Source organism: Diorhabda carinulata, chromosome 10 (genome assembly GCF_026250575.1).
Source record: "Diorhabda carinulata isolate Delta chromosome 10, icDioCari1.1, whole genome shotgun sequence".
Lineage (NCBI taxonomy): Eukaryota > Metazoa > Arthropoda > Insecta > Coleoptera > Chrysomelidae > Diorhabda > Diorhabda carinulata.
The window spans coordinates 7,598,700-7,623,894 of NC_079469.1; the positions used below are offsets into that span (position 1 = coordinate 7,598,700).

Consider the following 25,195-nt stretch of genomic DNA (forward strand, 5'->3'; position numbering starts at 1 on the left):
AGTTCTATCGGTGCAGGATTTTTAGTCTTTTAGCAACAGTAGACAATTATACGTTTAACATTAACGTAGAAATTAAATCTAATGACTGTAAAGATTTTTATTTATAGTTTCTATAGGTTTCTTATCACATACAGAGAGATTTTTTAGACAGGGTTTGTTATATGATCGATATAATGGTGGTATTAACATTGTTGTCAGATTTTTCATTTTCTTGCAAATATAACGTTTTTTTTATTTCAAATAAATCAATTTGATGTTTGTTTTGTTTTCGAAATGCTCAAGAAATGCTGGATACACATTTTAATTGCACAATTCTGACATTTCAATGAAGTATTAATTGTGGGGTTTATTGGAAGAGTTTGGAGAGAAGAGTTTAGAAGTTTTAGATCTACTGAGAGTTGATAAGTTAAAAATTTGAACCAAACTGTAAAGGATCCATCCAAATTAGGGATGATTTTAATCTCCAATTGGAACCTGGAGAAGAGGTCGACTACGAAAGAGGTAGAGTGTCAATTAAGAGCTAGGATGGAAGAAGAAACAGATGTTAGACCTATTATGGAAGAAAGAAGAAGAAGAAGAAGGAACGAATATTAGAATAATTTAATTTGATTAACAATATACTATAGTAGAGGGTGTCTGATTTTGTGCAGTTTGAAAGTTTTTTTCAACTCAGTAAATACCATTTTGTAAATATTCATACCAAAAAAAAGAATTAAAATAGTAGGCTCAATTATATTCTACTTATTGGTTGTATATATGGAGATATAATGAAAATTTGTAGAAAAATTGGTATAGATAGTCAAAAAGTCAAATGGATTGTATGAAATTTTGTGGTGCATTTGAATTGGCATACATTATGAAAACGATATTTCTTGGACCTATAAATGTTTTTACTGATTTAGATGCAACAAGTCCTTAAGCATAATTTTGTTTAATGTTGCTTAAATCTCAACATGGTTGGGTTACTGATGCTATAATTGTTCTATTCTATATATTCTAAAGGCAATAAAAGTAAGAAGCCGACAAAATCAATGGAAATTTTTGAACGACAAGAAAACTTTCAAAGTTTTTCTAAAAAAAACATTGGAGAGCACCAAAAATTTTTTACCACGATCCGCTACTGTTAATACTAAAATGACTAAAAATTAAAGATGTTAATTTTGGGATATATTGCATGACTCAATAAGTCGTGTGACTGACACACAGATGGCGCTGTCATTGTCCAATACATTTAACGTTCATGAAACATCAACTTTCAATTATGTGTAAAATTTCATGACAATTCGATTAGTTAGAAAAAAGTGACGGCCATTTTAGTAAAGCTATTTTTGTTATTTTCAAAACAATTTCGTGTGTTAATTTATGATTGGTTTTTGATGAAAAAAATACTGTGAAAGCTCAGCAATAGCTTGAAAAGTGTTATCCGAACTCTGCTTTATCGAAAGGAACAATTTGTTATTGTTTTACTGAATGAAAACAGCTACCGATAATGGTGAACGTTCTGGTTGTCTAATTGAGGTGGTTACTCCAGAAAACATCAAAAAAGTCCACAAATTGGTTCTATCTAATCGTAAATTGAAATTTCGTGATATAGCTGAGGCCATAAAGATATTAGAAGACAGTGTGTTTACAATTATACATGAACATTTGACCACGAGGAAGCTTTTTTCAAAGTGTGTGCCACGTTCATTCATAGTCGATCAAAAACAACAACTTGTTGATGATTCCGAGCAGTGTTTAGCCTTGTTTACACGTAATAAATCAGATTTTTTGCGTTGATATGTGATTATGGATGAAACATGGATCCATCACTTCACTCCAGAATCAAAACGATCATCATCTGAGTGGACTGCAGTCGGTGAACCACGTCCGATACGAAATACTACATAGAGTTGTTGGATCTTTTGAATGCAAAAATCAAGAAAAGCGACCTCATATGTCAAAGAAAAAACCACTGTTTCACAAAGACAATGTACCGATTCACAAGTCGATGGCAACGATGGTTAAATTGAATCAATTACACTCAGAATTGCTTCTTCATCCAACGTATAGTCAAGATCTGGCCCCCCAGTGACTACTGGCTATTCGCTCATCTCAACAAAATGCTTGCCGGTAAAAAATTCAGCTCAAATGAAGAAGCAAATGCTGAAGCTGAAGCCTATTTTTAGACAAAAGACGAATCCTTCTACAAGCACTACATCGAGAAGCGTTGGAATGATTGTATTGCTCTCGAAAAAGATTACATTGATGAATAAAATCGATTGTTGGCAAAAAAATTTTTAGTTAGTCACCCGACTTATGAGTAGTGAGTCATGTGCTATAATCAAAGTCGAATAAATTTAATGTTAGGGTTTTTCGAAATAAAACGCATTTTAAATATTAAATTTCATTGTAAATAAATCAGCTAAAGATATTAGACACTCTGGATAAGCATCGCTACAATCGCCGTCGTTCTTTCCAAGTTTTTCAGCCTCTAACAATTTTTTAGTTAATATTTCTTCAGTATTATTGCCTTTTTTATTCGAAACGTTTTGAAGATCTGAAGATGGCCTATAACATACACACACAATAGAAATCATATTTATTATAATTTGATTCTGTTTTTTTGTCATGTGATCAAATCTGCTCCAAATAATTAAAGCACCAATAGCAAATATATAAAATTACAGTTTATAAAGAAGTAGAATGAAACTTTTGAAAAAAATCTTCTTCAAGCAAGCAAACGAAAAATTGTAGATTTGATATTTTCACCTCTACTGTGACATTTTGGGCTTCTATAAACTATTGATTTCCACATCTAAGTAATTGTGGTGGTTACGTACTCTCTCACAACCACTTATTAAGCATACACCCCTGTCTAATTTACCTAAATAGTAAATTTTGTTTTAGAAATTGTGCCATTTAAAAAGTTAAAGTCGCTAAGTGAATATTTCTTCATTTTCTGTCAAATCAAATTTATCTAACGCTAACTTTATGCTAACGGTTTAAATCGTCTCTAATTCTCCGTTTTGGAGTAGAGGGAATTATTTTAACCAATGTTTTTTCATGTTTCTAGTTTATTCTTATATTTCTGTATTCTTTTTCTTCATTTCTCTTGTCTATAATTTCATATTTTTCTCTTACATGTTATTCCAGGCCTTTCTCTATCTGCCTCATTTGGGTGATCATAGTGGAGTCCATTGTATTATTTTCCTCATTATGTCTGTTCTTATTACAATGTTCTCTTTACTTTGCTTAGTAGTTTTTTTGGTTGGGAGTGAATACGCAATTTCGCGACTCTTAAAATGCATGTATTTTTTAATAAATCTCACCGTGCCATGCCACTGCCTATCGAAGATTGTCTAGCAGGGATATTTTAAGGAAATTGTGTACATACTCCTTCCGACAGCTTCGGCCCATAGAAATGCATTTATGTTTACGATTCGATATTTTCATTGGTAAACAGTGGAGATGACACACATTCATCAAGTCCACGTGGACTGACGGTTTGTAAAATGTTTACCGTTAAATGTTTTATTCGGGGAGTAAACATTATATTTCATTCCTTAATTCTTCTGTAATTGATATTGGAAGAACTATGTATATTAGTGAAAATCATTAAAAATTAAAGGCGATTCCATTTAATTAATTGTTGAAAGGAAAGAAAATTTTTTTATGATGTTACCATTAGTCTAAGTACGTTAAATGTATCTTATATTTTATCATTCCATTTAGTTAGTTTTTTTTTTTGGCTCCTCATAGTTTTATCACGCACTAATATTCTTTTATAGAAAATACTTACGTGAAAATGAAATGAACCAATTTTTCGAGCAGAGTTTCTCTTTCTTGAATGTCCATTGGAGTTTCGTGTATTTCGCAAATAGTCCTCAATAGGCATTGTTCACCATCAAGACCAAAGCTAAAAATTAACGATTTTTTTTTACAAATCTTATAATAAATTGTATTTTATGAAAGTGTTTAACAACTAATTTTGGAACTCTCTACAAGGTTTACCAATAGGTGTTGGCTAGAAGATATTCCAGAAACCTATTTGACCTACGATATTGGAATTTGATAGTTATAAGTTACTATAAAGGACTCTCGTATACTAATTTGACGATATTTATATGTCTGTCCACACATTTTACGAGGTTTTTTTTACATACATAGAACTAATTCAGCTGTTCTAGTTGTCTAAGTCAGTGTTTAACTGTAGAATTTTAATATAGTAGTTCAAATAGAGTTTTCAAGGTATATACTTTCCAGTATATTGGGATATATACGGTAAGAGCCGGTGTATAGCTTTGTTATAGAATATATCTAATTTTTGTTCATTAAGTAATTGACAATAAGTACTGAAAAGTATGTACTTAAGATAGAAAAAAAAAAGGATTTGGTGAGAAAAAACTTAAAATACAATTTCTGCTTGAACGACTTGTATAAGACATTTGGAAGTTGGTCTGATACTGGTTGTAAAACCAGTATTGATAACAATAAGAAAACTTATGGTTCATAAAACACCGAAGCTTCCTCACAGAAAATTCGTCAAATGTTAGGTGATCAAACGAATCAAACGGCGAATTGATTCAGTGCATCTAATGCCCTAATAATATTTAATAATTAAATAGTTTAAAAATAAATTGCTTCGATAAATTCATTCTGATTTTCGGGTTGATTCATTAATTTCCGGGGTGTAATGTAATCTGTAAAACATATAAACATAATGATCTGGATATGTATGGACGATTTTGGAGCTGAGGATGGGTGCAAACATGGATGTTGTTACTCGGGAAAATGAGAAGCGAGTTTCCGAAGTTTTCTATTCGCTCTTCATAACTTATCCCCTAATAAAGTTTATTGAGTCTATTTTACGTTTCCTAGGACGAATTCATCTTGTTTTTCATCTGCTCTAATGCTCATAAAATGTATCTGCAGTTACAACATATTCCATACAACTGGTGCGACTGAGTCGTTACGTTTCATTGGTTAAAGGAAAGAAGGAAGGAAAATCACAAGAATCTGTCATTTTGAACCCATCAAAAACTTTAAAAACCTCTTTAATCCTATTGCCTAAAATTATATTGTTTATTCTCACCCATCTAATATCTCCATAATATATTTATATACAGTCTTTCTTCCTAAATAGAAGAATGACGATTTCTCTCTTGCTTCTATGGTTTGAGGAGTGAAATTTGATACATTGTAAGGAGTATAATAATTTGCTTGAGCTACTAAACTGAAATTTATCGATCGCCTTGGTAAAACTAACGGTACCGATAACCCCATACTGCACTGAAAATAAAAAAAAAATGTTTACTAATGCGATGAAGAAATTTAACTAGTAGGCCTCATATTTTCATATATGTATTCAGATAAGTAGTACCAAGTTTGAAACTATTCTGGCTTGTCTGTTTGCTAATATAACAGATTTGTTTCAAGTTCAATAAAGAAACTTTGGAAACGGTAATATTTATCTATGAAAGTATTGTACTGACGGTATTGAGTCATTTAAGAACGAGGAACTCTAAGGAGATCCATCGACCTTGAAAACATATGAAAATGGATAAAGTTTTTCGCTCTAAAAAGAAAGAAAGTTGAACTCCAGATTTTCCAAAGATTTACAATTGTCAAAACGTTTCATTGGCCCAAAAAGTGACTGTTTTTTGGGATGGTCGTGTAATTGTGTAAATCGACTATTTCTAAAAAGCGAAACAATAACAGAAGAGAATTAAGTATCATTACAAAAATGTTCTTCCATTAGAACTACGCGCCTTCTCATTTTACGATCATTGCCATGGCTAAAATTCACGAATTGCACTTCAAATTGGTTTATCACCCAATGTATTCACCAGATTTGGCCTCTAGTGACTTTTCCTATTTCCTTACCTCAAAATTTCACTTGTAGGAGATAGATTTCCATCAGACGTTTAGGTTATCGCACACGTTAACGCCTATTCGTTTGAAAAACTATGTAGAATTAAAAAGAAACTGTTGAAAAATGAAAATGATTATAGAAAATCATTTATTGTGTTATGGAATGGACTGAAAAATAAAGCAAATTTTTTCATTATAACAAAGCCGTTGCCAAATTGCTTTAGACTAACGAAATTACCATGAAATGCTAAAATGGAAACAGTTCAACATCATTTTTGGCATTTAGAAGTCATGGCAGAGCTAATGAAAACTATAAGCCTTCTAGAGATGTTTCCAGTCATAGAATTAACGTTGAAATAAACGCTTCTTTGGGGAATTAACACAAATTTTATTTACCATATTCTCTAATTAAATGACAGAATCGTTGATCGGCTTTGTATTCTTGGAAGGGCAAAAACTGCCTTTACTCCTAGTGCACTTCACCTTTATATGAGTATGAATAAGAAGATAAAATGAATAACTGTTGCTAAAAATGGGGAGAACTTGTTGGCAATAATCGCTTAAGTAAACCCCTTGTTTACACGTGGGGGCCCCCCAAATTGGCATCTAAACTAAAACAACAAGCTCTATTATAAAATTGTACTGGTACAGAATAATCCTCAACTCGCTTGGGATAAAATAGAAAAAAAAAATAATTTTGCTATTAAAGTTGTGACGTGGACCTCACCATCATCGTAAAAAGCATGCTTTTTGTTATTTCGCTATTTGTTAATAAGCAATAGTTGATAGAAATTTCATCATATTGCATCATTTTGGGGCATTTTTGAGCTTCACCATAACAATGTTCAAGAAGCACATTCATGTTTTCTATTAGAGTTAAATTTATAGTTATTTTTTAAGAAAAAATGAATTAAGTAATTTCTAAAATGGAATTATAAAATTAAATTCACTTCTAGTTTATTTTTGATAATACAAATTACATTTTCTACGTTTGAAAAAATGTATTAAAAAATTTTGTGAATTACTTAAGCATTGCTTAATGGCAAAATATAAACATTATTTGGACTTTGTCCAAGGAAAAGCAACCGTTGAATAACGGCTTGTTAAATTTAAAATTAAAGTTGAATCGAGTACCGAGGAAACTATCAAAACAGTACATAAAATAATTTCCGAAAACCGTAAAGTGAAACTGATTAAGATAGTGAAGATATCAAAGGAATGTGTGCGTATCGTGGATGAATATTTAAGTATGCCATAGTTCTGTTCAAAAGTGGAGGCCACGCGAGTTCACAATCGATCAAAACGAATTGATGACTCCACCTCCACTGACTGTTGGAAAACAAATATTTCAAGCAGAAGAAAACGACAGTGTACAGATACCAAGTACTAGTACATTTAGAGAAATCACAAAACAAGAACTAGAATTAAAAACAATTCACTAAGAAATATTAATATTTAAAATTTCAAATATTGTACATTTACTTTTAATATTAATGGTAAAAAAATGTTTCAAAGTCAATTTTTTAGTAATCACTAGTACCTAACTTCCTCAATGTTAACCGATAATGATTAATTATTAAATATTTTGCTTTCAAATTCATTTCAAACATTTTTTTATGAACGTAAAAAAAATATTATATGCATCTCAATCAAAAAGGGTTTATTGCACTCGACGTGTTGTCAAACTCTGCATAACAGCAAACAAATTCACATCGCGTGCGATACACTTTCTTTTTGCAATTGTTGCATAAATAATTATTAAATGACCTACCTGCATCTGCGTATATCTCGGAAATAACAAATATCTTTTAACCAATCGGTGATCGCCAGTTACAGTTAAAGTTAAAATTAAAATGGGAAGCCAATTTATGATCATCTTTTCTTGTCTTTCTTACCTTCGCGTGGCTTCTTTGTATAAATAAATGAAGAGTGATTAATTCTTTTCTTCTAGATTGTTAGCATCTTGACCGGGAGGTAAACTATGTTAATAAAATGGATAAATATGTAATTGAAAAATTAAACTGTATATTTTAGGAATGTGTAACTTTTTTATTACTCCAATGTTTATTCGAATAATTATTAACGTAATATATGCAACATGTTCAGGTCAGTTGTTTCCTAACAGTATGATACGTATAAACAATCCAGAAATGAAAAACTGTACTACAAAAAGATCGAATATACTCTTATTAACAGACAGTTTAGCTAGAAAGCAATCATTTGCTTTGTTATTTCACTCAATGCACTTCTAGAGAAATTAGTTCTTATCCTTTTTTGTCAGTTAAATATTGATCATATCGTGAAACAAATTCTGTTCGTTTGATATAAAAACTCAAAGTATTGCGCCTTATTCTTTCATAATAATGTGGTCATAAAGATTAATATTTTGAGTGATAATGTTTTTGTTCTATTGATATATCGCGAAAACAAATTTAAATGTATTTAATTTTAAAAAAAATCATCCCATGATCATTTTCCCAAAATATTAAAATATTATTGTACACTTGTAACTTGTGAAAATATTAGAAAAATATCAGAAGGTTTTTCCTTTAATAATTTAAAACAGTCCTTCTCACATATAAGTAGTGCGGTACAAAATTCCTCATCTCATGTACGAGGGTTGCTACTTTAGTTTTGACAAATAAAAACAAAGATTTTTAATTGGATACAGCTTTATTGTTTTCCAAAATATTTTCCATCAAGATCAATACACTTTTGCATGCGTTTGAACTAATTGTCGCATTTTTTTCATTCCGATAAGTACCTTTGAACGTATCAACAGCTTCTTCAAGTGAAGAAAAACGTTGAGCTCGCAATTTATTTTTGATTTGCGGAAATAAGAAGAAATCATTGGGTGCCAAACAAGAACTTTTCAGCGGATGACCCATCAATTCGATGTTTTGACTATTCAAAAAAGTTTTTGTTTGAACTGATGTGTGAGAGCTCGCATTGTCATGGTGGAAAATAATTTCTCTTCTGCGATTAGTTTTCCTAATTTTTCCGAGCACTTCTAGCAAACAAATATTGGTGTACATTTAGAGTTGACCGTTCTACGTTGTTTTAATGGAATCTTGGCGACATGTTATCGTAAAAAAAACAGGCGACCATTTCCTTCTAAGTGCTTCGTACGCAAACATGTTTTGTTGGAATTGGCTCGACTTGAAAGATTCATACAATTGATTGTTGTTTAGTTCATATGCATACGTCCATGATCACGATCTTATAGAATTCTTTAAGGCACCGCTATTAAATTTTTTCAGTATTTCCTTGTACCCGTCGACACGAGCTTTTTCTTAGAAATTTTCAAATTATACGGTATCCAACGCGAACAAAAAAGCGAAGTGCGCCCACGATTGGATTCGGAAAACGGTAGCTTAAAATGGTGCTTCATCACCAAAAGTCAAAGCGACTTGATCGGCATACTGCTGTTGGTTTAATCCACGTCTAAAGTCGTAGAATTGTTTGAAATTTCATTGCATTTTTTTACGTAGATGAATGCTCTGATTACGTTCACTATTAAAAAAATTAAACTTTATAACGATAACATCAAATTTGATATATTTACTTCAGTGTTGCCATTTCTCAAAACTCAAGTAGTATCCCTCATAGTAAACAGAGTGAATTTGCAAATATGTTTATGCAAGCGTCAGTGAAGTCTGAAGTCTCAATAGAATTTACCCAAAGTTTCAATTTGCTGCTTCGATCCATTTTATTATAGTAGAACTTGCACCACCACTCAGAAAAGTTGTTTTGGAAAATGTCCCAAATTGAATTTCGCGATGTTTGAAATGATTTACCAAAGAAGTATTAACACCAACACAAATCAATGTTGTTGAGCGACTGTTAGACCTTTGCCGCGAGGATCAAGAAAGAGTAATTCGTCCAATTGTAACGGGTGATGAAACTATGTTCTCTTACTATGATTTATGTTACGAAATACAACAACAAAGAGATTGCTGAAATATTTAGGGAGTGAGAGGGTATCCTTTTGATTGACTATTGAATTGAATACAATCGTAAATGCGGCATATAACTTTGACCTACTAAGGCAGTGCTGCGAAAAAAGACGCGGCAAAATCAGCCGAGGTGTGCGTTTGTTTAATAACAATGTTCCAGTGCACATTTTTCAAGCCTACTCTAGACGAATATGGGTTCTCAGGCTGCACACTGACCATATAGCACTAATCTGGCCCCGTCCGAATATATTGAGATCGACGAAAATTAAACAGGCTAGACTCTAAAGATAAATCTTCTTAGTGGCATAGAGGCTTTAGTGAGTTTTTTTTATTTATGACCTTCTTTCTACGTTGATCTCATGGGCTCATGGACCACACTACGTACGGTCGGGCCAGCTTTGATTTGGCACGCAAAGCGAGCTTATTGACTTCTGCAAGGAATTGGGGGTCTTTCAATGTAGCTTCGATCTGAAATGGGCTAAAAACAGAAGAGTTATTTATAAAATGGAGAAGTTTAGAGCTATTTTGGGTGTCATTCTGTTTTTTATTCTTGGTTTTAATGAGGAAACTTATAATATTTTTGCAAAAACATTGAAATTCATACAAATTTCAGTCACCCAAACTATGTCGACATCAGGAGCCAAAAGCTGTTTTTCCTTTATTAAAAAAATTCGATGGAAGAAGTAAAATTGGTTAGGTTAGAGACGTTCAGACACCACAAAACAATCTTCTTTTAAATTCACGGATCGCCACTGCTGGAGCATCTTATTCACTTATATTTAAAATACAATTACACGGTATAAGATTTGCTGAAGCTTTTAACAGAAAATATTTAATAAATCACTTTTATTTGTCGTATAATTAGCGTCAACTAAATAAATTATCACCTACATTGTTATTATAAGATGATGTCGGAATTGATTTGTAAATAAATTGTCAATAGAAATGAGTTTTTTAAAAGGATCAGGCACAAATACCGTTAAAACTATGAATATACAATGAGAAACTGAATATAAATTATAGCAATCGATCATGGAAAAACAAATAGCAGAAAAGGTTATTGAAAAATTAGACGACCAAACTTTTTAATACATTACAGTTACTTGTGGGGTTAACTTTGTCACAGTTACACTCTAATGTATCCGGTCTTGAGCTATCGTTTCCCAATTTTTTTATTCCAGGCATTTACACGTCCCATATTACTCAAAATGAGTTCAAAATTATGTCGATTACATTTCACGTACGTAGTATGGGAAAAATAGTTTTATTCTTTTGAAGCATACACAAAATTGACATCCATAGATATTTATTGAAAAGCTGGAAAGTTTATACGATATAGTCAATTGTCTACCTTTGTCAAAACCAATTTTCTCAACATAGTTAACTCAGGTTACTGAAAATTAACAAATCCAATTAAGTGTAAGGACATCATCTCTACCAATGACATTGTGATTTGTTTTTCGATCATTTCTCATCCTCTAGTCCAATATAGAGTTTTGGTAATATTTCACGTCATTTCTTCTGTATTAGTTCCAAATTAATTTTTTTAAGAGAATTACATAGTGTCTTTGATAGTTTCGCTCTCTCCATTCTACACCGAATTGTTAAAGTGAATCTCATCAGGGATATGGATGAAAAAGTCGATTCTTCTCTAGAGAAAACAATTTGGAAAATTGTTACCGAAGACACCGAATTGATGAAGGCTCTTATGCGAAATATGAGAACCGAGAGCTCCGAGAGCTCAGCAGCTATTTGTGCCTCACTTTGTAGTTACTATGTAGTACACGTAGTATTTAACGTTCTTAGTATCGTTGCTTTTTCCGGTAAGTTCATATCTTCATGTTTACTTTTTTATATTTAACAAAGACCATTGTTCTTAACCGTTGTGTCATTTTCTTCTCGGACTTCGTATCTGAAAAGCTTCGTGAGGAATATCATCAGCAAATATCCAGGTTACCAATCTATGAGAGCAAGTACAATCTGTTCAATTAGCTTCAGCTTTTTTGGTCACCCCTGGAGTATTTTATTTTTTTTACTGACGAAGCATAACACAATAAAAAACTGCCTAACCCGAAATCTACACTTTGGCATTGAGAGTTTGCATATCGGTATAAAAGTGTTGGTTACTTCCAAGACGAAGTGCTAGTTGACCGAAAAGAAAAAATCTCGCAAGGCGGAGCAAAAAACTTGCCAGCCGTCCTAATATTTAAAGTTGTTTCGAAACCCCAGCACTGGCTTTCCTTTTTAAAGCTTCGGCATAACTTGGAAAAGCCAGACGGGTGAAATGCTTGAGATTCAAGGATCCTATCAAGATTCTCGCAGTGGGGAGTGGGCTTCCGTTCCATCGTAGCTCATTTGCCAGTCCTTAGTCCTCAATGATGTCAAAAATGGTTCACCGTTGGATTATACCATGGAATGGGCTTCTACTAGTGTGCTCTGAAGCACTCTAGCTGTTTCTTCTTCAATCTTTACGGCGATGGTAGGCGTTGTCGTGAAATTTGCGCTTTGCCCTGACGTATTAGAAAATACAAACGGGTTAGCGGTAGTCAGTAAGGGCGAAACACGACGAGCTTCTAGATGACTTTAGTTTCTCTATTCTCATACTCACCAGGTACGAGTGTCTGTTGGTAAATCCTTCGGGGGCTGGTTCTGGATGATGATAGCTTCATACGGGGTACTTGAAGACACCTTTTTCTCTGTTAATTTTATTCTCAAAAAACTAGAAGGATGAATTGGAATTCAAGAATAGAGTCTGATGATTACAAAGTTGATAATATTGATTGATTGATTGAAAATGTAAGTTGGTCATGTGAGAATCATTATTTTTAATAATTGACTGTAAAATCCGCTATTGAGTAAAGTTAAAATTGTAATGTTTCAACAAATAGTTAAAGAGGAATCAACCCTAACCTATTTAACCAACTTTCCTTTATATTACTGTACCTGTAGGTTCACATTATACCTTTTTAACTTTGTCATCATCAGCACCTACTATTGAAATCGTCGTTGAAGAAAATTTTTATTAAGATTAATGCTAAATTCTTTATTTTCACTGCATCTTAAATAAAGTATGATTTAAAAATTTAAATTGTAAATATGAACGGTGTTTGTAATCAGAGGTTTTTCTCTCATCAATATCCTAATTACTATCGTGAGCATGTAGGCGTTTACTTTCTTTCAGTAAACATTTTTAATGGCACTACTCCTTATCAGTAAATATCTTTTTATTTTTCCAATATTTTCGTGACCAGTGTAAGAAATCACCACGCCTACGAATGTGTTTTGATATTAAAATATTTGTTTTATTTTTTTTTCACTAGCATTTGTATTCTTGTCGTACTACGAAGAAAGCATTGAAATATTTACCAAACATAAGCTTCAATCACCTATCCGACAGTCTCTAAAAAGCATTTCGAACATTTCAATATTTGCATTGATAGGAATCGGAAAATATACTTACATGTCTATATGTTTTCCATTGTTTTGTTTTGATTTCATTCAATAACATTCGAGCTTAAAAACATTTTCAGATGTTCACTGGAAGTGACGTGCTATTATTAAGAAGCAACTGATATAGAAATCGAACTGGATTTTTGCAATTTCAAGATAGGTGAGTCTTTCAAACTATGTAACAAAGTAAATAGATAATATTATACAAACTATTCGCCTAACACAAAGTAAATGTGTGAAGAATTACCATATTTTAAAATAATCTGTACGTAATGTATTGCAGTTTAAAAATATTACAGATTATTTGGTGAAAACTGCAAGGGACATTAAGATGATTGTTGATGAGCTGGTTATTTCTGTGTCTGTGTTTGAGGCTATGGAACCACTAATTGTAACCTCGAGATTATTCGGTCTTTTCCCGATCACCTATACGAATGATGGTAAAACATATAGATTAAACTGGTCTATTGCTTATGGATTATATACTTATACGTTATCACTTGTATTGGGTGAGTAAAATCACATTAACGACGAGTATTCCATTTGTGTTTTAAACATAACATACACTTTGGCAAATACAGGAATGAATGTGAAATAGCCTCAATAGCCATCAATGAAAGTGTGCCGAACTATTCTTTTCCCGACCCGTTACTCTACCTCGTATTACCAAGTGAACCAGATCGTATTTCACAGGATTACGCAACTCATGACCAAAGTATTTCGATTTACGTATTTTAATAGTGTTGACTATTTTTAAATTTTCGTTCATTAACTCCATAACCTCGGTGTTAGTAATTACCTCGACTCAACTTATCTTCAAAACACTGCGATAAACCTACAATTCGAATGCTTCCAAACGTTTGAGCAGTTTTTCGGTCAGCGTCTATGCCTCAGTTTTATAAAATTTGCTCTCACTTTGGCTATTCTTCCTTGCTAGATTTATTGTTTATTACGGTTCCCAGGTACGTTAAATTTTCTTGATCTATTTGTATCTTATTAACCACGATTGTTCCTCATGATACATTTTCTTGTTAGTTTTCTGTGTATCAAGCTTTAGTCGGATTCTAGTAGACTATAACCAGGCAGTCTATGATCCTCTGTAATTCTTTAAGCGAACTGGCTATTTAAAGTTCGTAGTAGCGATAACTTAGACATCTCCATCAGTGTTCTTCAACTTATTTGAATATTTCTTCAGACTACAAATTAAAGAGCAATGAAGATAGAATGCACGCTTGTCTTACTCCTCTTCGTATTTCAACGTCAGGGAAACTTACGCGAGTAGATTAGCAATAATAATAACGTAGGGTGAAGTGGGGCACATTCAACAACGGAGCACAATCCTATATACCTCAATTTAGTGAAAAATCTTTCATCCTGGTTAAGTTACTAAATTACTGTAAGTGTTTAATGTGCTTAATTTGCTCAGGATTCTTTTGACAATTGAACAATCGTGAATTTTCTAATCGTGGAATGTTCTTCAAAGTTCATAACAATCTTTAGCTGTATCAATCTGATTACTCGCGACAATTTAAATTAATTCATAAAAAATACCAAGTTTTAATTTCCAAATCTAGTCTTCGTTCATATTACTGTGAAATACTGACTTTTTTCAGCTGTTGCGACTGTATTGGGATTGATATCAGATATTAAGAAACATCCAAAAGATGCTTTACGTATGACAGATGAAAAGACTAGATTCGTTACTTGTGGAGATATAAGCATCGTAATAATAATTGTTGTTTTTGCAGCAGTTACTGTACATTCAAAAATAAGAAAGATTTGGAAATTGATGATTGTCCTTAACAAGGTAAGTCCGAATTTGGAGAATAATCTACATACAAATGAATATGATAAATCATAACCTCACTCATTGAAGTATTATCAATTGCTTTTCTATAAATGAGAAGGATTTCAGCTCTTCTCATAACTAAAGTTTCCAATATTTCCAGATTACGGCGAATATTTTCATTTCATTCATGCTTTTTTCTTATATCCTCAATTTGGTCTATCCACTTCTTCTCGATTTACCTCTCCTTCTCTTGATAGTACTTCCTGCTTCAATTGCCTTTCTTGTAAGTCTTGTGACTTCATTCTGTGGATACGTCTTTACCGATTCAGCTGTTTTTTCTTAATTTTTCTTATCTTTTTATCTTTTTTGTTCTATTCCTGGTGGTGTTTATAATTCAAGATCATCAATATCATCACTTTGATTTCACGGAAGTTCAAGCCTCTTCTTCCAAACAACAGCCTGGAAAGTGTGACAAACTACTGCGCAGAGCTTTCTGGATATTTTGAGAATCCAGATTCCAGTGGTTCTATTCTCTTAACAATCTTATCATGATAGCGTCTGTTGACCGGTCGCTGATTTGCGAATTTAATTTCTCTTAGTCCACCGCCCATTGTTCACAGTTGAAAAATGTGTACAGAACATCATTCTACACTCCATTGCAGTAGGTGTAGTAGAATGAATTCATCTTACCCATCATGTACAAGTAGTACTTGTGTACAAATAGAAATTTTGTGAGGTAATACCCATTTTCGTCTTGGCTCCTCTCGGTCGAAGATTGCACACATGGTATCTAAGGCTTAAAAGTATTGATAATAACATTAGTAAGAGAAACTAAAATACATGAAATGGGCTTTAATTAGTGTCAAAACAATAGAGAAGATATCAGTAGAAACGTACAAACAGAGAACCTATGAGTAAAGAGTTAGAGCACAAAGAGAAAAACGATTAGGATATGCCACAGCAGAGAATTGTGAAATTGATTCTAAAGGGAAGAGAAGGTGGTAAAAAGACACCTATAGGAAAAATAACCACAAGAATTCTAGCTAAAAATAGATCGAGTATAGAAAATATATTTTAAGGAGCTATTTTCTTAATTTTTGACTAATTTGACATTTTAAGGACATATATTGAAGATTCTAGAATGTAATTATATTATAGTGTACTTAAAATGAGTAAGGGTTAGTGAATAAATAAATGAAGTAAGAAAGATACATCATGTGTTTAAGTTCACCCTACCGTTTTGTGATTAAAAACTTTTAAATAAATAAGAAGAACATTACAATATTACAATATTCTCAATAGTAGAGCTACTCTTTGAACGGATCGCTAAAAATTGTAACAATTTCTCCTATCTACCAGGTAATGCTATTAAAAAGTGAATTTACTGAACTGGGCCCTCTATAAATGTGTCACTGACTATTTTCGTTAAGTGTTATGCTCTTAATAATGATATTTATTAAGCAAAGCTGGTAACAAAACAGCCCAAAAGCTTTTGCTAATATATTAAAAAGCTTTTATAATTTGAATGTCAATTTCTATCCCTTTTTCCATAAAATTAATGACCGCATTTTTTATCAGCACGATTTTCAACGTTACTTAAGAACTTCCTACAATTAATTGACCATTTATATAACGCCCAAAACGAAACACAAAATAGAGCATATCAATTAATGACATACGGGATATTCTGAATGTACAATTGATGAGAATCACAAGTGTTCAAGAGAATTCTTCATTTAAATGATTGGATTAAATTGAAATCAGTGCTTCAACTAAATCATAGCGATGAGATTCAACATCTAGAGAACAACGGAGATGTAAACAAAACAAATCAACTGTGAACGCGATATTCATATGTCAATAAATAGAAAAATCAGTCAAAAAGCCAATATGGCCATTTTGTGAACTCCAATAATGCCTTTAATAAAGTTCGAGCGGGCGTATTAAAGATTAATATTTCAATTTCAAATATAAAAATATTATTAAAGAACTTAACTTACTAAAGAAGAAGTAGCAATTTAGAATGTGGTGAGATGAGCTAGAGAACGTGAACGAGGTTGTAGAGATCATGTCGAAGCGGGCAAAATTAACAGAAAACCAGAAACTGAACATAGGAGACCTCTACACAGACTATGTATAAGATATAGAGCTCCACGTGCCACGAGCTCAAAAAGAACTTAGGATGTGTGTTCAGGGTCCTATTAACGAAGAAGAAGAAGAAAAGATTTATGTGTGCTCTTTCTCAAACTTCAACCGACTTAAATCTTGTTTCTTTTAATATACGGATGCAACGGATTTTTCCTCAATTTCCTCAGTTTCAGTGATCACACGAATACTATTATATTATATTGAATAATATTCACGATGCTGTCGTTATTTATATCCGAAATCTAAGTCTTTTGACTATCTTGAAGACGCTAAAGCCATTCAAAAAGAAGTGCTATATTCTTCTTTATATAAATCATAAGTTACAGTTACAGAACTCGTAGCTCTACTGTCACATATTACTGGCGAAACAAAAAATAATTCTGATGTAAAGGAAAGCTACGGCTAAACTGATTTGTTTGGACTAGTGACAGATACTTTAGCCGTAATAGAAGGTTTCTAGATAATTGTTATCGGTTGCTTGTGCATGTGCAATTCTTTTGTACCTTTGTTATTTAATTTTCTCGTAATACTAATAAGTTTAAAAGGAAATTGCGTTTACCCAATGAAAAGCTGTTAAGTAAATTAATTAGAAGAAAGCTCGTGTAAAGAATTTTTCCTATTAGTTTTTTGCATTTTAGGCTGATAATATAATTCCATTCAAGAATAGTGGTAGAATAAGAAAAACATCCATATATTTTATATCTACTGTTGTGATAGCAACAATTTTTGTTTTTACATATGACATTGTCTTAAAATCGAAGGGTAAGGATCGTTTGGACTATTTGAAAACATATTTATCCTTCTACGTCTCATATTTTATCGTTATAATGATGGCAGTGTTTTATTGGCATGTTATTTTTCTGATAAAAACAAGGATTACTTCATTGAATGATAACCTAAAGGCTGCTAGAGATCTTAATTTTGAGAGTAACTTTTGTATGAACATGGTTGGTCTACAATATTTACATGAAAGTATTCCAAATTCTAAAAGGAATAGTATTAAAGATAGTAGACATATAAACACAATTGTTACTAATAAAAAAGATTCTCCAGATTTGGGTAAAGTATAATAACAATATTATTATGAATACTGTTTTTTTACAACTCTCTATAGATATTTCGATGCAATTTAAATCTGATCGATTTTTTAGCCAGGAGATTACTGTGGCTATCAATTTTTCAGAACAAAATTTTAGAAGCTGTTGCTATCGTTAACAACTCTATGGAATTATGTATACACGTAAGTTAGAATATTTTTATTGTAATCTAATGGAAATACGACAATAAACAGACAACAAACAGCCAATAAACAGACAATAAACAAACAGACAACAAACAGACAACAAACAGACAATAAACAGACAATAAACAGACAATAAACAAACAGACAATAAACAAACAGACAATAAACAGACAATAAACAGACAATAAACAGACAATAAACAGACAATAAACAGACAATAAACAGACAATAAACAGACAATAAACAGACAATAAACAGACAATAAACAGACAATAAACAGACAATAAACAGACAATAAACAGACAATAAACAGACAATAAACAGACAATAAACAGACAATAAACAGACAATAAACAGACAATAAACAGACAATAAACAGACAATAAACAGACAATAAACAGACAATAAACAGACAATAAACAGACGATAAACAGACAATAAACAGACAATAAACAGACATTTACAATCTTTCTTAAGGTCCCTTCTCCCGATGCATTTTAGCATCTCTCACGACGGCGTTGCTGGTAGGAGAATATGGTTTTATTTGGACTGCGCTGCTAGCTGCAGACTTCCACTACAAAGTAGAGCGTTTCCAGCAATGCAAATCTATCAAACAGAGCAACTCAGTAACGCCACTTAGCGGCGTGTATTGCATTGTAGAAGTTCCGCCGAAGATAAAGGCTCTTATTTAGTGTATTGCTCTTATTGTTAATCAGTCGGTTGCATTGTACATACCTACTGGATAAAATAGAAAAGGTAGTCTTTAGAATGCACATAAAATTTGTTTCCCGAAGATCATCGTACAAGGTATGATGCAGAGAGAAGATGAGTGTCTACTCAAAATTTGCGCTTTCTCGTCTCTTCTACTTTCAACCATCCCGTGAAAAGTGGAAACAGGAAGAACATAGAGAGGGAGGATATTGGTAGAAGATGGGAGACGTAAAGGAGATTTCGTGGAATAAAGTGCAAGAAAACTGAGGAAAACAGTGATAAATGTGCATTCAATTTTAGATTTTTCTTATTGCGAATAGTATTTCCTGCGGTTTTTGTTACATTGTATCATTATTCTTGGTAATTATTTCCACCAATTATCTTCCTCGGTCTAATCTGACTCAATTCAACATATTTTGATTAATTTTTGCTCATAAGCATATCAATGCTGGACTTGTACAAAAAAAGAACTGTTACGTCTAATGGACATAGTAAAAAACCGAAAAAACCATGTCAAAATTGAAAATCAAGGTAATGTTCATCGTTTTAAACGGTTACCGTATTATTCAAATTGTTTCCGAGAATCTACTTTCCTTTTTTAAGACGCCTACGTAAAACAACTTGTCGTCAGCGATCAGATTTGTTAGCAGAGAGACACCATGATAATGCGTCGTCACATTCCAGTATGAACCGATGACCGATTTTTAGCTACTTGTTCAGCTACCCTATTTACCCAGCTTAGCCGCATGTGACTTTTTCCAAACACAAAAATCCACTTCGTGGAACGCGCCATGAATTCATTGTAGCCTTGAATATTAATTTACGTAAACCATTCCATACGAGGCTTACAACAAGTTTACGGAAATGTGGATATTTATTGGTCAGTCTGGCTCATATTTGATCACATTCATCACTAAAACGGTTGAATCAGGTTAATTTACCAATAAGTGGTATTTCCTATTTTTTTTTTGTTTGTTCCAGATCCTAATGCTGAGCTGTCTTCTTCATTTGATCGTTACTCCATATTTTTTAGTTGTGGAACTATTGGGAAGTTATGATGTCTTTCTCACATTGATAGAAGTGATATGGCTTTCAGCACATATAGGACGGACTTTAATTATTGTTGAACCGTGTCAAATTTGTATAGACGAAGTAAGTTGATTTGGATTCTCAGAGTTTAGCACGAAGCTTATAACTTATAACAGAAGAAAATTATGGAAAAAATCAGACTAATTACTACTAATAAACTAGATCCCACTAGCCCCAAGGTCGTCGTCATAACGTCGATTCAAAGTGTTGCTTGGATCACAAAAAATGTCGATGGTGAACAGCTTTCAGTGTTTTTTAAATGTTTTTAATAATACTGGAGCTGGTTTTAACATCACGAGAAACAATCTTCAGAAGGTACTAAGACTGGCTTGCATATATGTAACTGGAGCCATGAGATCACTAGAAGTGATTTCAAATATTCCACCTTTTCAAATAGTATTGGAGAATAAGGTTAAATCGTTATCAAAAAATTTATCTCAAAACTAAGCTGATGAAGCCAATGAGATCAAAATACTATTCAAAAAATGAATAGAAATGCCATCAAATTGGATATGGATGGCTCAAAAAAGCAGACAGAAATGGAAGAGAAGTATACAGACCCAGAATTAAATACTCTGATAGCATGGGCAATATACCAAGTAATTCTCAAGCAGAAGTATATATGTATAAATGTATCCAGTTAAATCTAGAACAGAATTATCGAAAACAGGAAATCATCATTTTGTCCGGAAGTCAAGCAGCTCCAATGTCATAAAATCCTTACTAAACTAGTAAATGAATCCATAATACCCGAACTCTTTTGTGGCATAAGCTACAGACTAATAGAGTAAAAATTGGAGAAGAAAGTATATAGGGATAAAATTAGTTACTAAAACAATCTAAAGGGGTTTAGACATGCAAATATACTCCTTGAAAACTACAACCGGGAAACATCTTTTGGATGTACTAAGCTTAACAAGATTAACAAGTCTTGTTGAGACACTGTCGCCTTAATGGATACCTCGAGACGATGTTTAGCAGAGTGCAGCATGCAGATTCTGTTACCTAGAGGATTGTCTCTCGAAATGTGATAGACTCCATAGCACTCCACCGGAGAACCTATGATAATAGTACTCTGCCTCCACATCACGCCATTAGCTCTACCTATCAATCTGTTCGTCCTTTAATAATTTTATTTACAATGCAAGTCAACAAGACTATAACTTGCATGTTGTTTCCAGTAATGTATATAATTTGATTATTATTTATTTCGCACATGTAAGGATAGAATTTGAAATCCACATACCCCATTGATTATTATGAATTTTCAATTGTGACTATTGCAGTTCCAAAAATATAAAAGCGCTACAGAAAATATCAATCTTCATTATTATATTAATTTAATTTTGAAAAACATAATAATTATATTATTCAAATACATTAAAATATGTCGACATCATATTTATAATGACTAATTAGTTCAATATGAATATAATTTAGACAGAGGCATCATGGTTAATAGTTTGTACAAAATATGTTGAAAAAATTAGATCTTTTCTATAATACAATTTTCTCAGCATCAGCCATTTCTGTGAAATCACCCTTAGAAGGTGGTGACTAAATCGAGTTTTTTTTTTCTAAACGTGTACGGCAATCCATGACACGTAGACTACGCTCATGTATTTTGGCTAGAAGTGGTTATTTCCTGCATTTCCAGCATTGATATGGAATAAAAGCAAGGTTGCTAATTTCAGCCTTGTATAATGTAAAAGAAATATTGAAAAAAATACCCGTGGTAAGTTCTTTGCGAGTGTTAGGAAATTACAGAGTTTCAAGCTTCTACCTTTACTTGAGTTTTAGAAAAAAATTAAAAATTCAATTTTAGCAACCTCCTTAAGGCTTTCATCTCGGAAAGGGGAGGAGTGAGAAAATTTTATTATAGGAAAGACCCATCTTAATTCCATCATCTCCTGAATTTTGTCGCATGAATTTAGAAACACCCTGAATTATGGCTAATTTGTATATAATTAGGTCAATATAAGTTGGGCACAAACATTCAAAAATATCCCATAGTTAATAGTAAGACCAAAATGGCTGATTTCTAATGAAATCATCTTGATATTTTTTTATAGGAATTGAGAATAAGGGTAATTTGATTCATCTCCCTGTTAGTGTTATTAAAATATTCGAACTCATGAATTAGATAACTTTCCTGAGACAACTCAATATATAGGAGCTATTTCTGAAAAGTATATACATATTAGATACCAAACCAAATTAAAAAAAAAACATAAAGACATATATATGACAAAATAATTCTTTTTGAGGGTCAATGAACTTTAACAAGTTTGTGTTTGATATATTGAATATAAAACATATTTTGATCTATGGATAAAAATGAAATAAATGCCTCAAATGATCAATATTGTTTTCATTCACAACAAATCTATTATTACTGTTACGATTTTATATTTTTACTTAATGTAAGTACGAATCTGGCTTGGATAAATGAGGGGCTTTGATACCCCTTACCACACTACAGGCTTCATTTGCACGCGACTATACACTCACTTATGCGCGTTCCGTAACTCTTCTATTTCCATGTTGATTTGTATTTGTAAAATGGGTTAATACAAAAAAAATGTACTTCTTTGGACCTATTGTACTAATTTCTTCACATACTCTATACTATGAGTGGGGTAAGTTACATTGATACAATATCTGGTTATTGAATTGACTGACACCAGAACAACATTGAACCGTTGCGACTTTTAATGAAGAAAAAACTTCAATGTCAAACATTTTTCTTATATTATTCGATTGTGTCAAAATCACGACAAAAACCGGAGAAATCCGTTTGTTTCTCTTTACTTTTAAAAGATGCCCCACATGAAGGTTATTAATTGTTAGAATTGCAGTATCTTATTCATAAATACATACAAAATATAGTTATATTTTTTTAGTTTTTCTACTAGTAAATATATCAGAGTGAAAATCTGTATATTCTCATTATTTCAGCACAAGAAAACGTCAAATTTAATATATGAACTTCTTATAATCGAACTTGATGAACAGGTGAAAAATTCAGTACGTATCCAAACGTATCTCTAACAAATAAATTGAATAAAAGTTTTTCAGCTAACTTTACTATTAATGCAATTGAATAACTGGAAGTTGAATTTTTCTCCATGTGGATTTTTTAAAATCAACAGATCGCTGTTAACTTCAGTAAGTGCAATATTTCAATTTGAAATTTCGTTTAACTACGAGGGCTGTATCAAGGATAAGGTTACCGTATTTTTTACAATTAGAAAACATTGTTTATTATTATTAATTTATACGTACTTGAAAAGCTTACAGTGTTATCTATTCTTCAACATTTTTTTTCACGCACTTTTGAAGATGGTGCTCCAGCTTTTGTATTCCTAAGTCGAAGAAAGTCTCTCGCCAATCCGTTAAGGAAGCGTGTCTTACCTAAATGTTCCTTTACTTTGAGATAAAGATATTTGCTAAGAGGCTAAGTTCAGGTTGTCCAGGGAATGGGGTGTAACAGGCCATCAATTTTCTTTAAAAGCTTTTGTGTTTTACGAGCGACGTAGGGCCGAATGTTGTCTAGAAGAAACGCCACTATAAATCCCAGTCAGTTACCGAAAAATTTCTAGAGGCGGTAATTTTATTGCGTGGAAAAATTTGCTGGGAGGTGACGAATTCCAGGAGTACGCTGAGAGACGTAGCCAGTAAAATAACGGGCGGGCTCGAGAGTAGAGGAACCACTGCGAACTTCACTGTTGTCGGATTTAGTTTAGCACGTTCCTTTGAGGCTCTAGCTCTTTACTTTTGGTACAACCCTCGTAGAAACACCCTTAATTAATATTTTAAGAAATTTACGTTATTAAATAGAAACGTAAGATGTGTTCGAAAGATTTTGACCACTCCAAACCTTTTTTTAGTGTTCTGTACAGCTTACAATTATAAAAAACCAATAACAGACCTAAAACACTTGCATTAAATATCTGAAAAGCTTAGGAAATATTAAATTTTTCATTTGTAAGTGGATTTTTTCACTCTCTCGAATAAAAAATAGACTATAGCTGTTTCATCTACTTATAACAGATTCTAAAATACTGTCCTCTCCATATCAAATGAAATTGCAGTTATTGTCACTTTCACTCGACACTCCACAATAAATAATTTTTATTTCTACTTGAACTTGTTTCGACTGTTTATGAGGATACATAGACACTTGTACATCTTTATAAATAGATATTTTGAAAATGGATTTGGGATTTGAAAGACATTATTATAAATAAAGTGTGAATGAATGTTTGCCTCTGGTATAAGAATAAGACAAAATTACACTCGATGAATTTTCAATGCTCTCAAAAAAATTTTCGTGTTCATTTTTACTGATCTATGTAACAATGGCATCTTCAAAATTATGAGGAACCCTTTTTGTTTCAGGAAAACTTTTCTATTTTGTGACTGATTAATTTCAATTTTAGTTTGTTAGACTAGTTAGACTATAGTATTCCAATATTGAATTTGAAAAAAGGTGTGTAACGTGTCTGGGAGACATATTTTCTAATTTTGACATTATGTTGTAGATCGCTGGAGCTGTAACTACATATTTAGTCATACTATTTCAATTTAAGGATCCTTAAATTGAAAATTACTCATAAATATGTTTAGAGTGGATATTTTGTTTCATATACACGATTGTGTGAAAGTATCAAGAGATCCATTACAGCACAATTTATCTTACAAAATAGTTTTAGTGCAAAGTGTAATTTTCTTGAAACTAGTACATTTATTTAAAAAAAGAGTATAAAATATATTGTTTATATTTTTCGTTGTTCCTCTATATTTGTCAACCTGAAATGAAAAAAAGCTGTTGTTCCTAATAAATTTCTATATAATGTTACGAAGTTCGCAAAATGGTTCCTTAGGCCAACCGTGTCAAGCTATGGATTTTTGAAAATTCGGCGAATTCGAACAGCGCTTTTCACATTTTTTATA

General features: G+C 32.3%; 2 protein-coding genes across 3 annotated transcripts; one reads left to right on the plus strand and one right to left on the minus strand.

Moving 5' to 3' along the window:
* Nucleotides 1-2,370: 2,370 nt before the first annotated feature.
* Nucleotides 2,371-7,805, minus strand: LOC130898491 (uncharacterized). 2 transcript variants are annotated; one of them, XM_057807836.1, is made up of 4 exons: nucleotides 7,625-7,805; nucleotides 5,075-5,271; nucleotides 3,782-3,898; nucleotides 2,371-2,550 (listed from the first exon to the last, which is right to left on the minus strand). In XM_057807836.1, exons 1-4 carry the CDS (start codon nucleotides 7,727-7,729, stop codon nucleotides 2,373-2,375), a joined length of 597 nt encoding a protein of 198 aa, XP_057663819.1. In that variant the 5' UTR covers nucleotides 7,730-7,805; the 3' UTR covers nucleotides 2,371-2,372. The 2 variants fall into 2 exon arrangements, with proteins under 2 accessions (XP_057663819.1, XP_057663820.1); XM_057807837.1 differs by having other exon boundaries at nucleotides 5,075-5,266; nucleotides 7,625-7,744.
* Nucleotides 7,806-13,590: 5,785 nt separating this feature from the next.
* Nucleotides 13,591-24,840, plus strand: LOC130898907 (gustatory receptor for sugar taste 43a-like). Its single transcript, XM_057808504.1, has 8 exons — nucleotides 13,591-13,768; nucleotides 14,873-15,066; nucleotides 17,835-18,260; nucleotides 18,380-18,436; nucleotides 20,132-20,302; nucleotides 23,198-23,266; nucleotides 23,318-23,407; nucleotides 24,784-24,840. The coding sequence occupies exons 1-8, from the start codon at nucleotides 13,591-13,593 to the stop codon at nucleotides 24,838-24,840; spliced, it is 1,242 nt and encodes a 413-aa protein (XP_057664487.1).
* Nucleotides 24,841-25,195: the final 355 nt, after the last annotated feature.